The following is a 16970-nucleotide window of genomic DNA, read 5'->3' as shown; positions in this document are numbered from 1 at the left end:
GCGAGAGACACTGGCTGGGGGAGGCTAGGAACTGTCAATTTTGATCAAAGTCCTACTATTGGGATCCCTCCTCAGTGCAGAACTCTGATTCTATCTAATCGGTGACTGAGTTTTGGACAAGGAACACAAGTAGGACACTTTTTTTTTTTGTTTCCTTTTCTAGAGGACAAGGATTCCAGTCATTCAAAGGGATAGCACCAGAACTTCCCTTTAGCAGAGAAGAATATGTAAATATCATAAAATGATCAGAGTTTAAGTGAAAGGCTGGATCTCCAAGGTCCAAGAAAACTTGATATCCACGAACTGCAGGAAGCTGTTGTGCAGTTCTTCTTGTGCCTTTGGACCAACTGCAAAAAGCGGTAAGGACAGCCACTGTGCACTGTGAAGTGTCACATGAATTTTACTCCACTGGAAGTTCCCTTCTGAATAGCACTGGGGCCTCAAAGGAGGTGATCTAGCTGTGTAATTCATATTTTTCCTGTCTTCCTCTTCCCCTCCCACTAACGTCATTCAAGGAAGTTGGCGTTTGTTTCCATGTAAGGCTGGAGCCAATAAAGGATGTAAAATAGAATAAATCTGAAGTTGCACGGAAAGGAAAAGATGCACTTTTAAAAACAAAACTTCTTTTATCATCCTCTCTTCTACAAAATTCTGGAGTTGTGTTATGCCATACAAGAAAGACTTTATCCCAAGATCTCTTCAGAAGTTGCTTCCAGTGAGACAGAACAGTTGTGTAAGCCTTCATGTACACAAAGAGATGGAAGAACTAGATGCAAATTCTGCATTCATAATTGCTATCATAATTTACAACACATGAGGGAGGTGTGGTTTTTTTTTGTTTTTGTTATACCCAAAATAAAGCAGGCAGTAATGTTTGGGTCAAAAATACCTAAACCCTGAAATACATACCGGAGAGGCAACAACTATATCACAAATTGAGAATACAAATACTTGTACTCTTTACATCAGAAGACCTACCACAAATGAAGTGCAGACTAGTTGACAGTGTCTTACCTTGAGGAATAAAACTGTGCATGTACAATTATTGGTTCTCAAATATCTTAAAATTTGGGGAAAAAGAAAAAATCTATTAGGTAATTTTAAAACAAAACAAAACAGTATATTCCTTCTACCCCAAAGAGGAACAATCCTTATCTTTCCCCTTCCAATAATTGATTTAATTAAAGACTCAACTTTGTAGAAACCATACTGTACTTGAAGAATAAACATGTCTTGCTTTCATTGTTTACTAGCACTGGAAGAGAAAAACCAGCAGATCTCTCATAACCAGCGCAGACTTTGACTTCACATTACAGTACATTGCTTTGCTCCCTTCAAATCCTGTTTACATGAGCAAGGTCAAGGGATGGAACATTAGAGAGCCCATACAGTGATTTCCTGCTGCTGTGGGTAAAAACTACCGAGACATCATCAACTTTCCCTTGTTCTCAGCAGCTTATCAGGGACTGAAGGTTACCAGTGTATTGGCCTACAGACTTGAACAAGAAAGAAAGAGGGGAAAAAAATTGAAAAAACCCCCCACAAAACCACACCAAAAACCCAGCCTCCCTCAAAACTAAAAGTAAAAATCAGAGGATGAAATAGGAGGAAACAGTCTCAAAGGGAGACAAGTCTTCCAATTTTTGCTTTTCAATAGCTCAGAAAACAAAGTACTATTAAGCTGCTTGGCATGTGGAAAAGAAGAGTTGGGAGAGAGGCAATATAATATTTTCAGAGTCTTCAATAAGATGGAAAGGAAAGAAGAAAAAAACCCAATGCAATGAATATCATTCATTTTTAGAAATACAACATATGAAGAATCTTACCATCTGAAAAGTCAGGCTGTTTGTTTTTTTAGGTATAAATTTAACAGATTTAAATATAAACCCTATAAGTTATTTTGGGGAACAAAGCATAATTTTTTTTTTTCAGAAATTGGTTTAGTTTTCTTTCAGGTACGTCTTTCTAAATCTCTAATAGAAATAGAAGACTGCAAAAAAATCAGAACTATGTCTAACAATCAGAATATCCACCAATCATACAATATACATAGAGTAATTCTTAATGCTTTTGTAGTTATAGCTAAAGCAAGCAGTTCCAATACTAAAGCTTACACTGAAGTTTTTCCACTCGCACAATGATCACATTCTCTTCACTAAATCTACAAAAAAAAGTTCTATCAGCTTCAATCTTGGATGAAACAATTTTTTTTCCCCAGCACATTCAAAAAAGGAATTGTTCTTACAGATTATAAGATAGGAGAATCTGAGAAGATAAGGTGTTTAAAGTTCAGAAAGTTTAGTAATTGGGCATTTTCAAGCAAAGCCCCTACAAGAACATTCTTCTTGTATATCTTGGCTTAATCTTTGATGAAAGAAAATAAAAATAAGTAAATTTGAAAATACATACGAAGGCATTTTAAATATGGAAGCCATTACGGATTATTGGCTTTGATGAAGCAACAAATTAAAATTTCTTCTGAACTCAGTATGCATTCCTTGAAAAGAGGAGTGGGAGGAAGAGGTAAGACCAATCTTTTCTCACACAGATAAAGCTCAAAATATAAATCAATGGCTAAGAATATATAAATATATTTAAATTCGCAATAAGGGTAATAATAGTATTGATTTTTCTTTTTTTAAAATGTTTTTAAAATTCTTTCTCCAGGCAGATTGTTGTGAAGAACAGAGAACAAGGGTACTTAACTACACCTTAACCTGTATTACAGCATCCAGTTAGGGGCTTCTCTATACAGGGAAGACTTTGACATCCTGGAGCAAGTCCAGTGAAAGGCCAGCAAGATGTGAGGCAGCCAGAGCACGTGATATACAAGAAGAAGCTGAGAGAACTGGGTTTCTTCAGCCTTAAGAGAAGGCTCAGGGGAAATCTTATTGCTGTCTCAAATATCTAACCGGAGCATATACAGAAGACTGAGCCGGACACTTATTAGCAGACCGCTGTGATAGGACTGGGGCAACATGTGAGTTGGAACATGGGAAATTCCAACTACATTTTGTGAAAAATATTTTCATCACAACATAGTCAAACATTAGAACAAGTTGCCCAGAGAGGTTGGGGAATCTCCATTCTTACAGATATTCACAAATCAATTGGACAAGGCCCTTCGCAACCTGATCCAAGTTGGCCTTGCTTTAAGGGGAAGGTTGGATGAGATTCCTCCAAACACCCCTTCCAACCTATACTGTTCTATAATTTCAGTTAATAAATCTATACAGAGGAAAGAGAAAAGAATACCTTTTTGTTCTGTTCCAAGACTTCTCAGAGGCAGTATTAGTGTATTTCCTATGACCAGTATGAACAGACAGTCTGAATAGCCTGAAGAGATTCTCAATATGGAGAATACAAAAAGAGGAAAAAGCCTGTCACAGAAGACATAAAGCGGGGGAGGTCAGGGAGGGGGGTGTCTTTCCCCTATTTCTCGGAGAAGCTTGAGATTTATAGGAGTTAGTCCAGTTACTGTCAAGAAGCTTGATAATCATTCAACAAAACATTATAAGATTTGACAGAGACTTGCACCCTCCCTGAAGATCTTTTAGTGAACTTTTGGGAACTCATCACTGACCCTACAAAAGCTTCAGTGTTTTTATTTGTCCTAGAGAAGCCTGGTCCAAGGACTTGCTGAAGTGCTTTGCAAATACCATCTGTTGGAAAGACCCTTACAGCCCTGCTGTGTTAAATGTGTGATAGATAAAGTCATTGAACAAGAATCCTTAAAGATAGATGAGCGCAGAGTATATTTTTCCCCTCTGAACATATCAAAAGGGCAGAAGAGCTATTTAAGCTAAAGCAAAACACTTGAACAAGAATAAATAGGTATACACTGGACATCTGTGAACTAAGCTGGCAATTTGAACAAAGATTTCCAGTCATCTGAAGAGCAAGCCTCTGGAACAGACTCCTTCCAGTAGAAGTAGGAGTAAAAGGCCAAAAGTAGCTTTAAGACGGTTCTTGATAAAGTTTGCAGAGAAAAACAAAACAAAACAAAAAATATACAGGGGATTGCCTTAGATAATTAGGAGAAAAAGAGTAAGCCAGCATTTGGAATCAGGAGAGAATGAGTTAGACATAATGATGACATCAAATTAGAGGAGGATTAAAAAAAAAAAAAAAGTGCCATGCAAGTGAGGATAAATAATACCAAAGGGAAGTTTGGCAGTGCAAGTGAGATGGGGAGAAGTCCATCATCCTCCCTTCCTGCCTTTGACTTCTCAGAAGAACATGAAGCCTCTATAGGTGGGGCCTCTATACATGAGGGCAACTGAGCCAGCTTCAGATGAAAAGATCTAAGTCACTGAGATCCAGAACCCTCTGGAAAGAAAACATGAAGAAACTTGACAGCTGATCTACAGCTCAATTAAGAAATAGGCAGCCATTCCACAAACAGCAGGAGCAGGTAAGGCAGCAGACAGGTACTGGACAGCACAGTGATGCTAAAGATGTACAGATGACGTTAGAAAGTAGGGAGGCCCAGATGGGTTGCCAAATTTGGGGAAGTGTTACTGTAGGAAAAGAGCTAGTGGCAGAGAAAATGTGCACATGGTTTCCGGATTTGTGTCAATAGTGGGTCTGTGGGGCAGAGCAGTTGCCCTTAGGGCTGTAATCAGAGTAACGAGGATAGAAAAATGTTGCTAGATGGGAGAGGGGAAAAAAAAAAGAAAAAAAAAAGAGGCAGATGATGAGTGCTGTGATGCAGAAAGGTGAGAGCCAAGGGTGAATAGGAGCTCAAGATAATGGAAAAATATGTAGTGACTACTGACAGAGTCAAAAAGTATGAATTTTGAAGTGACATTTTTCATAAGACTGTAAAGCCAGTCAGACAGAAATCAACAAGATGTTATCTGTAGTGGATCTACTTATTCTTTTCCTTGTTTGACCCCCTAAGATGATTTCTGGGCATAAGGTTTTATAAAGTGCTTTATAAAGTGCTAATGAAGGAGATTAAATGACTGGCAGCTTTATAGATACATGACAAAGAAATACAGTGTAACTTACATCTGAACTCTGCAATCAGTATTAAGATCAGGAAGTAATGACCACAGCATATTTTAAAGTGATGGGTAGTTAATAAATTGCATTCACCATAAGCTACAATCTGTCAAACCTACTTAAGAGACTTCTGTAAGTCTCCAAATTACTTGTTTTGACACAAATTATCTTATCTTAAAGATCCATATTTCATTGTAAAAACACAATATGACAATTGCTAAACCTTAAAATATATGAAACCGTAACATCTCTCATCAAGTAAAAGATAATATGCGGTTATTTCTGTTTGGCAGATTTTTTTTTTAAACATGTGAACCTCTATATCATGATTTTCACCCAATGATCTCAAAGTACTTTTTATAAAGTACCCTCACAACATGCTTATTCATAAAACATTTATGACAAAACAGAACAGCAGAAACCATACCTACTGCCCAGTCTTAGGTATTAACCCTTCAGCTGTACAACTGTTGTTAGGGCAATTAACATTGCTTTAGATACAAATCATGCCTTCATAGGAACAGATTCAGAGCTAAAAAAGAGAAATTCTCATTTTAACCTAATTCTAGAACAGTACATCTTTTAGGACTTCATACCAGGAGAGCATATTTCTCCTCCTATGAAAGTACCGTTAAAACTTTGCCTTCCTTTCCTCCCACATGCCATACCAATGTCATATGAAAAGCTAACACTAGAAGGATCTAATCCTATCATTCTTTCCTAGAATGTGTTACCTTTTCTTTCCTAGAGAACTACCAGATGTCTTAAAAGGAGAAAAAAAATATATCATTATTGGAATTTTATCAGTGAGGCAACTATTCTCTAGGTTTCCCATTAAGTGCAGATAAAGACAGAGTTAGAAGGACTGTTTCAGAATAAGACACAAATAACAGCAACATTTAGATATAATTAACAAGGGCTTAGATTTAGAGCAGCTGCTTAGTACAAGGATAAAATTGCTGGGATAATATGAAAGCTTCACTATTACGCCATCTTCTAGTTATCCTTGGAAACTGAAAACAAGCTTAAGTTGAGAATTTAGGATATTGAATTCTGAACAGTTAAGAGTTATTAAAAGTATTTTATCCGTATAGACAAAAAGAATACACTTCCAGTAACATGTTAATTTAGGCTATGCCCAATCCTCTTTTCACTCACAAGGTAACTTACCAGAGTACTGAAAGATGAAGAGGAACTTATGTCTATGACGGGTGGGTCAAGTGTTTGTGTATCAGCCACATCAAAGCTAGGGTTGACCTGTTGAAAATGAATTATAATCAACTATTTCAGCATCAGTACAAAAAGAGAAGTAAGACTGAAATAAAAAGGACCATTTGCCACACCAAGGCACCACTATTAGCTAAAGACTATTAAATATTCTTTAAAGTGTGTGAAAAATAAAGGAAAGATGTTGCCCCTGCAACAGTATAACAAGCAATTATATAATACAGAAACAGGATCCAGATATGCCTTTATCACAGAGATATCATTCATACTTTATAAGCATCACCCAAAACTAACTCAAGGGTTCCTACCACAAGAAGCATAACTATTAAGAAATTCAGTTTTATGACAAATCAATAAAAATGAAGTGCCAAATACAATTTCAGAACACACTTACAAGACAGTTAACTCCACTGCCCCAAACTGAAGCTATACAACAGTTTAAGAAGTTTACCAAAGAGTGGCCAATGGTGCTGCTGAAACAGTGAACTGCAGGTATTAATCAAATAATTCCCGAACTCCGTAACTGTTACTTGCAGGTGCTTTTGAAAGTTTTGCATGTATCCCTCCTATGTTATACTGACTCTTACACTTTTTTGTTTTTAAATTGACATAGATGCACAAGAGTAAAGTTAGAGTAATATGGAACACTAACTTACCACTGCTAGCAAGTTTTCAGAACTGGAGCTAGCTTATGTTGTCTGTAACTACAAATAAACAACCGATGGTAAGCGGTAGCTGTCATGTGCTTGCTGCACCCATACTGGCTACTCTAGCTTGCCTCTAGTCCACACCAGTTTTGTCCCCACTTCACTTCAGCTAAAATGAATACAGGTTTACAAACTATTCCACGGACTTTTGCAGCTTCACCAGAACAGGGGCTTCTGGCATGCATACTGAGAGTGTACCTACAGCATTCATCCTCTTGATCACATATCTTCATGATATCAGGATTCAAAGCACTTTATGGTTCAACGGCAGACAGCTACAAACCTGCATCATGTTAATACCAGCTACTTCCATCTGCCTTGGATAACCTGCTCTTACTTGGAAACATGAGCACACACACAGGCACTTTGATGAGACACTAAGGTCAAATATTTCTTTGGCCAGAAATTCAATGTTTTGTGCCAAACAAGCATTCTCTGGTAAGACAGCTGCAGCACTTGCCATGACACTGCCAGTTGTGAAAGTTTACAGCCTGATGTGTCTGGCTACTTGAGCTGAATTTGTTCAGTAAGCAGGAAGCACCTCTAGCTTGCAAGGGCAGAAATTAAGGGCTTACTTAGTCAGTCATCTTATCCGAAGTGCCTTAACCAGCATCTGTCCTAGTTCCCTACTTGGAAACTGTGCAATATTCCACTCCTTCCTTTTCCCCCAGTATCAGTGTGGGCACACAAATACACTTTTTGACCTATCCTCTGGATGACAACAACTAGAAGACTCCTGAAGGTCATCTTCAAGTTTGACTTTCTAGATTCAGTCACTTGTGGGTGAAGTTGTAGGCTGTCTTTCCTATTCTTTCTTCTACTAAGGAAGAAATGTCCCAGGGCAGAAGGGGTCATGGATGACTATGGACTTGAGAGCTCAACCACCTGTGGTTTCTCTATGCAGCACTCAAGTTTTTATATTAAGCTGGTCCCCAGTCTGTTGTACTTGACTGGCACACCCTGGCTCACAGTCTCATACTACTGCTTCCAAGTTCCATTACCATCAAATTTTGGTAGGTCAGTGTTGGGGTTGTGGCATTGAAGCTTGCTAGAACAAAATGGAAGGACTGGGGGTAAAACAGCTTCACCGGGGGTCAACATGGTTGCAGCTGCTCCAGCTCAGTGGATGCATAAGGGCCCAAGTTGCCTTACTGAAGTGCTACATCATTAGCATCAAGCCATATGTGAGCACACATCTAGCTGCAGAGATAGCTCCATTTTGAATTCAGACTCAAGTTCCCCAGTCACTTATCAGAGCAATACAGAGACTCTGCCTACATGCTTGCTTCTTACATGATAAGCCTGATATTTTAAAATAACTTGAAAAACATTGTTGTGGAAAACAGGTTTGAGGCAACACTGACTTCTGTGATAAGTGAACTAGCTAAACAGAAATCTTGCTGTCTCTAAAGCCATATGAAAAACCAGATAATACCAGAGGCTGATTTCAATGTAAGAGGCAGCATTCTATTTCAGATACATGTCATCACAAGGTCTGAAAATTTGACTTTTTAGTATTGTAGTTTGACTACTCATTTATTATTGGTTATAGGAAATAATTTATAACTTTATCAATATTTTACTAATGCCCTTTTCTGAAAAGTAAAATATTAATGAAAAACAAGAGAATATAAAGACCTGTGGAAAAAGTTGCTGCTTTTATTTATCTTAGGTTTTGACTTAAGAATCAGAATATCCTCCCTGTGAAAGCTGTATTGCACATATTCCTTATCATTTTATTATCTGGACGCATCACAGCCTAACATATTTGCCCTCCAAGCATGATATATGGACTATTTTATGGACTGAGAAAACTCACAGAAAGGCTAGATGCCTTCCAAATCATCAAGAAGTCTGGAGTAGTAGAGAAATGAACTTGCTTCTTTTCAACTTTGCATCAGTGGTATAACAATGGACTTATCAGAAAATATATTGTTTCCAGCTATCTTACTTTCAACTAAAAAACAAACCAAACCCCACACCTGCCTAGTGATAGGCTGTTTGGTTTTGGTTGCTGGAGATTTATTAGATAGGAGGATCATTTTATCTTGCCTTTTCAAGAAGAAAGGGCCTATCTTCTCACCTGAGGGCAGTCACAACTCTAGATCAGCCTGAGCTGCTCATTCAGTGACTGCTTCAGTGGGATTTCCTCAACCCAAACTACTTGATCCTAAAGTCTGGAAATGAAAATATAGCCTTTTAGGTCGGAGATCCATTAGTTGAGTAAGTGGCTAGAATGAGAGCTTTAAACTGGAATTAGTAGCCAGCAAAGACAGGCAATAGCATCTTGTACTGCCTGGAGCCTTTTCATTCAGCTCATTTGGATTTCTGTAACTTATGTCACACAAATTCAGGTTGGAACTAGTAGAAGTAAAGTTCACTACAGTGAGATCTTCATGGGGGGGGGGGGGGGGRGGGAAAAGGAGCCACAAAGTTTCCTAACAAGCTGGRGGGAAAAAAAGGCATATTTAAATACAGATGTTACCTGATCAGTCAAGCTGGAAAGGATCCTCATGCTTTGCAGCACTGACAAATCAGAGATGACAAGCCTTCATTAAGGGGATATCTCAACTCTTTTTTTAAGCTAGGTCACCATTTCTGACTAGCAGTGCTTACTTAGATCTTGCTTGAATTCAGTTTAGACAAGCTGTTCTTCATCCATGAGCTCTTTCTGTAGGTATTCTGACTTCGAATTCAGATTGTTCTTGGGTCAATTGAGAATGAGCTATTTGGAGGCAATCGGGAAACCACTTCTCCTACAGGGCTATAAGAATTTGTCTTCCTCAATTTGTGGACATTAGGATCAAGTGCTTCTTTTTTTTCCAATTTTGTCAAATGGACTTGGAAGAAAGAAAGGGAAAAAAGGAGAAATGGAGCCAGGTAACACAGTCTAAGCAGTAACTTTGTGTTTTTCTGAAAGTTCTGCAGTTTTAACTGGACTTCTTTATTATCATGACAAAAACACTATGCCACAACTTTACTTTCTTTCTCTATACACACCTCATCTATTTAGATGAAACAGACAACAGGTGTTATCCTAAACCATTTGTTTAGTGTCCAGCATAACAAGCCTCATCTGTGTCTGACCATCAGACCTTCCTGTAATAAATACAATACATCAGCTGTGTGTCAGCCAGACTATTGTCAGAAAAGGACTGGGCTCAGCTGCCATGTATCATTTGGGCACTGAAAAGAACAGAGGGCACTGAACCTACAGGACTCTGCAGAATAGGGACAGCAGATGCCCATCATCTATCAATACTCTGATCACAGAATCACAGAATGGTTGAGGTTGGAAGGGACCTCTGGAGATCATCTAGTCCAACGCCCCTGCTCAAGCACGGTCACCTACAGCACATTGTACAGGATCGCGTCCAGGCGGGTTTTGAATACCTCCAGAGAAGGAGACTCCACAACCTCTCTGGGCAACCTGTTCCAGTGCTCTGTCACCCTGATGCAGAGGAGCGACTTGAATTACTGTAGTACTATTACTAACAGCTCTTGGAACGTCTTCTTTGCAATAATATCTCCTTGTTACGTACATCAAAACTATTGTAAACGCAGTTACATGGTTCTCCTGATGTTACATTACTAAATAAATACATGGTATGATTAAGTAAAGAAAATGTGCTATTTATGCAGAAGTATCACATCCTGGCACTGGAATGCAAGTCTCCTCTGCAAATAGTGCTGGCTACCACTTTATCAGAGATAGGGGAGGAGGAGGAGAATTGGAACCACTGACTAGGGCTGCAGGAACTGTCTCTGCAGAGGCCGTATTAAAAGAACTAAATATATATAGAATTGTTAAGCAACAACTCAGGAATAGCAGAGTGTATGAGGAAAAGGCAGCATAAAACATGAAGGGTATAGCTAAACCCTTCTCCTGAATAGTTGCATTTAATATTGCTCTAAAAATTAACGAATAACGGAATGAAGCTAAATGGAAGTTTCAAGTGACTCGCTCAACACATCTCCTGATGAAGTGATGTAGTTAGCTGTGAAATAATCCCACCAAACATATTTGGAAAAAATTAAATTTAAAAACAAGAGAGAAAACCAGAACAATAAGAAGTGAGGTAAATAGAACAGTCATGTATTAAAGGTTTTTAAAAAATCACTAGTCCAAAACTTTAATTATCCGGTAAACTGGATTATCTTCTTCCAATATGATACATATATCAAATTTCGATCCATTGTATTAAAACAAACAAACAAACAAAAAGCCCCCAAACAACAAAACCCCACCTCACACTTTTACAATGCCTTTCATAAGACATTGATGTTATACCAAAAGTTAATGAGGTAACAGAATGAAGCTAAATGAAGAAGTTTTAAGTGACTCATGCAAAACATTTTCTAAAAAGCATACTAGGAAGAAATTTAACTTTAAATTTGATTAAACTGGTTTTGTGTTAGACTGGAGTTCTCAGGGCAAACAAGCAATAGCCATATATTTTCTTATTTCTACTGCCACCTAGTGTAGATTCATATTTTATTCATCTAGGAAAATACTTGCATAGGAAAATACTAAAATTATACTGAAGATTTTAATGTGAAATGAAAATCAGTAGAGGATATTTACGCTCAAGATACAAAACCAACACAGCTTAGATTGAAATAATCTTTTTTTTTTAAAAAAGGAAAAAAAAAAAGAGGTTTGAACAATCTTTCAACAACTTTAAAGAGGTCTCTGGTATACCAAAGATTAATTATGCAAGAATATGGAAAATTCAGAAATACAACTTGTCTCCAAATGCAATGCATTGTTTTTAGTATATCACGCTAACACTACACTACTGCATAAATATACTATTTCCAAATCGCTAAAAAAAAAAAAAAATCTCAGAAAAAGACAACGATTAGGATTCTTCTCAGCTAAATCTAGACATATTGCTAGATTCCTGTATTTGAGCTAGTCACCCAAGACTACGGTCAATGGAGAAAAGTAGGCACCTTCAGAGAGCAAGTAATTTACTTAAATTTCCAAATTACATGAATACTTGTAATGGTTATAAGTTTTAAAAAAGTGGAATAGATTCTAGAACATTAATTATAAACCTCTACTTACTTGCATATTCAAGAATCACATTCATCAGTGCTAGTAATATTAGCCTACGGAATGAGGTGAAGTTGTAAAGATTTATAAATCAAAAATATAAAATTCAATGCTGTATCTTAAAATTCAAGCTACTGCCAGTCTAAATAAGAGGAGATACAAATAAAGAATTTATCATAAATGATAATTATGCTTCAGAAAGCGAGCAGAAAGGGGGAAGGTGGACCTAGAGAAGGTATCTTAAATACTACTGGCTCTGTGCATAGCTTTGAAGAGTAAGGAAAAGTTTTGAGAAAAGGTGAAAGTACCCTCAAGCTCTGTTTCAGTCTTTACCATGAAGGTAGAATACCAGGTGACATCAGTCAACTGTTGTAATTCTTAATCCTCTTGTGCAAACTATTTTGTTCAGAACAGCAGTTTCCAATGGGTGATGCACAAGAACACTGCAAATATCTTTCTAAACCCAAATGAATAAACTCTGAGCAGAGCCAGCTCAATTTTGCGTGTACAATTTTCCCATTCTGAGGTAGCAGAGACCTTGTCACATCAAGGCAAGCAGGGACAGAGAAACAGCAACTACCCAAAAGCAATAGGAACTTGAAGAGGAATGAAACATTAGCAATGAAAAGAAAGTATGGGCAGAATTATCTCCCTCTTGAGTTCTGCCTGTACATCTATCACATTTTTGGTGTTCTACCATTTAGAATTTTATCTTAAAGCAATCCATCTTCTCTCATGCTATAGAAGCGTCTAAACTTATCCATCTCAGCATAATTTGTGGCAAGGCATTTTTAACATATCTTGAGTATCTAGATGACATGGTAGTTGATTGTAACTAACCTTAAAAGGTCATCTGTTGTTTTAATTTCCTGTATTTGAGCTAGTCTTCTCATCTGCCTGCTTGTAATACTTGTGCATGCTACCAACTTTCTTAAGAACACTGTTACTTCAGCTAAGATCAGTCTTCTTCCCCTGTTCCTCATGAACAAGAAACTAAATAGAAAGCAATCAACTCTGAATTTTGTCTGAGGCTCAGATGGGACACTACGAAAAGCTGCTTCACTGGAAGGGTTGTGCAGCACTGGACTAGATCACCCAGAGGGACTGTGGAATCTCCATCCTTGTTCAATACCCAACTAGGCAAAGTCATGGCTCACTTGACTGACTGCTGGAAACATTCCCACTATAAGCAGGAGGTAGGGCTAGGTGACTTCCAGAAATTCTCTCTAATCAACATTTCTGTAACTCAGTTCCTCCTTTCCTGGTGCATTGGGGACATGATGAGTAACTAGAAGAACAAGGGTGATGTTGCAGTCAGACCACCTAGTGATAAAATTCCCTATTTCCTGTTGCAAGAAAAAGGTTGGGATGTTTTTAAAAAAAAGTTTATGTTTGTTTTAACTGAAAAGAGGAGCAGAAATCCAAAGTACAGTAGCACAGTGGGGCTGGAAATGCTGCATCTTCCAGTTAAGGGAGGCAATATATAGAAAGACTGAAAAACACTGTTTTATTGTTGTAAACAATATTTAGGAACACTGCAAAATTTCAAGCATAGTTAGTGCAACTAAAGCCTGTCAGTGGTGGTAATAACCTGATACTATTTTGTCTAGATAAATTATGTCTATATCCAGATGGTGAGGCCCATTCTTCCTCAGCATAACAAACAATATTTTTTGTTTGGATAGACAGGAGGGGTAGTAAAGACAGGGAAAGACACATATGAAGCAACTAAACTTGATAACTTCACTTTAACGCTTTCTAAACTTTTACATTATTAAATGAGTTCTGAAAATAAGTTGCAAAAGAGATCCTAATGATTATTACTTTTACTAAATTGTTTAATTTACAAATAAAATGGACATTATAGTAATATCGGTTTCATTAAAACTTTATCAGTAACCAAGTATCAGTTTACTAATCAGTAAATATAATATACTTCATGGTGGTTTGAGAGAAAGATATTCTACAGATAAAGTGATATTAATAGAAAACTAGACACAGCAACCTTATTCTTAAGATCCTTAAATTGGGCCAGAAAAGAACTATGGCAAGATACCAGGGGAGTCCCAAACTTTGCAATGACAAAGCCATAGACCTCTTTTGCTAATAGGGAGGAGCTAATCCAGAAGCCTATAAAACTACTGCAAATGTTACGGCCATGCAGAAATGCAGATATTAGTTTAAATGAAATCTTTCAAAGCTCAGCTTATAAATAATTTGATACTCAACTATGAAATTCCCTTTGTGTGTCCTTTCAGGGCTGGTAATAAACAAGGTGCTAACATGTTTGTTTAACACATGTTATAACTGGGTGCAGTTTGAACGGGTCTTGAAGCAAACTGTTGGTACAGTGAGAGTGGTTTAAATCTGATGGCAAATGCTGTGATTGAGTTCTAGCACTGACCATCTATGCCGAAGGCAGCTACTAAAAGGAATTACATTTAGCAGCTTCATTCATTGACCTTACAAAAACGGGACATTGTCTGGCAGAGAAGTTTGTTAATCAAGCTGTCAAGCATCCAAATGGTGTCCTGTTCTTGTTCTGATCAAAATGCTAAGCATCAGAAAACCTCACATGTAACTTCACAACCAAACCAGACACATGAAAATATTTTCTGATGGAATCTAATAAGGTTTTGTCATCCCCCCTGCCCCAAATATTGTCAGTCTTTATACTAGTGGTATTGCATACATATGTTTCCTACTAGTATAATACGACTGTCATTACATTCAGGTTCATTTCATAGAGAAGGCCAACCACACACACAAAAAACTATGAAGTCTCAATGTTTTAAGAATCTGAGACAGGAGCCAAATGCCAAGGCAGCAGTATTTTATATGAACAAACAAAAAGAACCGGAACAGATAATGGTGAATTTCTATAGGACACAATTAGTGTGTGACAGGAACCAAAATTTTCCCAGGTTCATATCAAATACAACTCTCGGACACTAGAGGCATCTAGAGAATACCAAAGAAGAGATTAAAGTGCAGGCAGTCAGCGCTCAGAAGTTAGCCAGATCTATCAAGGGCAGCGACAAACACACCCTTGGGGTTTCAGCCTAAGGAATGGTCTTGTCCATGACATGGTATTGTTTACTTATTTAGCATAACAACTTTCAGACAATCTGACAAACAGGAATTAAACTAAATTTTCCAAATACTAAACTGAATATTGGACATTTCACTTCAATTCCCAATACTGTTATACCTTCCACCAGCAAACTTTAAAAGTAAAGTTGCTGCAGAATGAGCCTGTAAGAAAGTTAAACTACACAGATCTGCCTCTCTGTAATGACATAAAAATCACCACAACCATAAAAAGGCTTTCTACATTTTTAGATCGACATCAAGCCCTTCTCGCAATACCTAAGAGTCTTAGAAAGAGGAACAACTTGTGATAATCTAAACAGTCAAGTTTTTGACTTTTAGTAATAATGCCAATAATCACCTTGTCCTGCTGATAGAGATATACTTTCAGCAGCATCCTAAAAGCTCACCGAAGGTTCAGATATCTTCTGCAACAGTTTAACATGTTTTTATTTCAGCAAACACCAGACTACCACCTACACTTTTACCAGATGTACAGACCTTACACAAGAAGCATGAAAGGAACTGTCGGACAGATCCTGATGAACATCAACTAGCCTAGTAACCTTAATATGGATTCATAAGTTATGGTTGCTTCTGAAATATTATACACAATAAAAAAAGATTCTCTGGTATACATAGCCCACATTTAACTAAAAATGCTAGACAGAAGGTGCTTACTGTTTCTGGTTTCATATGTTAGAGTACTTACTGCACTTACCTCAACTGACTGAAATCTTTCATTATGAGGATGTGGTGACCTTGGGTAAATATCAAGAAGATGAGGAGGGTCATCGGTATGCATTCTTCTAATATGTTGCTTAAGAACTTCTTTATAATCAAATGAATCAAAGTTGGTTTTCCATAGAAATACCTGTAAAAAGCCATCATATTAGTAACTTTATCTTAAGCCTATCCAATACACAAAACATAACTATTCAATGAGCTCTGTTATTACTAACAGATCATATTAAACTAAGCTTGCTATCATCATTTAGTCTGATCACTTTTACAACACAAGCACTTCTCTGTAGTATCTTGTACTTCAAATCTAATAGTTGTAGTTTAACCTCTTTTAGAAAAAACATGAAGTCTTAAAGATCTCTAAAAGATGTTCAAATAATCAAAAAACAAAGCAAACTCTAATGCAATCCTTTATTTTGTTTCACCTGTTGGCTCACTAGATCGTGCTAAGATATTTTCCACTATATCTGTCCTCTATAAAGGCTTGCAGGTCATCCCTTCAAACCTTCTCTTTTGATAAGCAAAATGACTGAGTTCCTTGAAACTCGGAAGAATATGCTCTGGCGTTTCAGCAGTAGGAATCTGTTTTCTAAACCCTTTCTAACTGCACTGTTTTCATTCAAGATAGAAACATTCACACCATGGCCAAAAGCAGAGGTAAGATAGTAGAATGCAGCAGTAAGATAGTACAAGATAGTCTGCCTATTAGGACAGCATCCAGCATTAGGTAGAGTAAGACTAAGAACTATAACACATTTAATATTGCTGCCTCATGTCACAAAACAACTGTAAATATCAGCCATTTAATTAAATTTACCATAAATCATCCAATTTGTATTATTCCTGTTACTTTAAGTGCTTGGCAAAACAGTGTTATGAACTTCCTTCCATTTTCTTTAGTAGAAGATGGCCATTTCCAGCACACAAACACTGATTTTATAGCTGCTCTCTAAATGAGAGGAAAATTAAGATAGGAGTATGTTCTACTCTTAAGCTGACTTAAAAACTACTTGCCTGTCTAGCAAAAAATATTTTGAAGAAATTAATAAACTATATAACAAACTATTATTAACAGCAGAAACCACAGATTTGTGAGCAGAAAATCCTGGTAAAGGAAATCATATTTTTAATATATT

General features: G+C 37.2%; 1 protein-coding gene across 2 annotated transcripts in view; it reads right to left on the bottom strand.

Annotated features, from left to right (window-relative positions):
- POC1B (POC1 centriolar protein B) overlaps positions 1–16970 on the bottom strand; it is a 59973-nt gene that overhangs the window by 26155 nt on the left and 16848 nt on the right. For both annotated transcript variants that reach the window (XM_026058428.1, XM_026058429.1), the window contains exons 8-9: positions 15812–15964; positions 6178–6264 (exon numbers count right to left, since the gene is read on the bottom strand). In XM_026058428.1, the coding sequence (XP_025914213.1) occupies positions 6178–6264; positions 15812–15964 (240 nt within the window). The remainder of the gene's footprint in view (positions 1–6177; positions 6265–15811; positions 15965–16970) is intronic.

Source organism: Apteryx rowi, unplaced genomic scaffold (assembly GCF_003343035.1).
Source record: "Apteryx rowi isolate R43461 unplaced genomic scaffold, aptRow1 scaffold_147, whole genome shotgun sequence".
Lineage (NCBI taxonomy): Eukaryota > Metazoa > Chordata > Aves > Apterygiformes > Apterygidae > Apteryx > Apteryx rowi.
The sequence above is the reverse complement of the archived record's forward strand: the minus strand, read 5'-3'. Positions and strand labels throughout refer to the sequence as shown.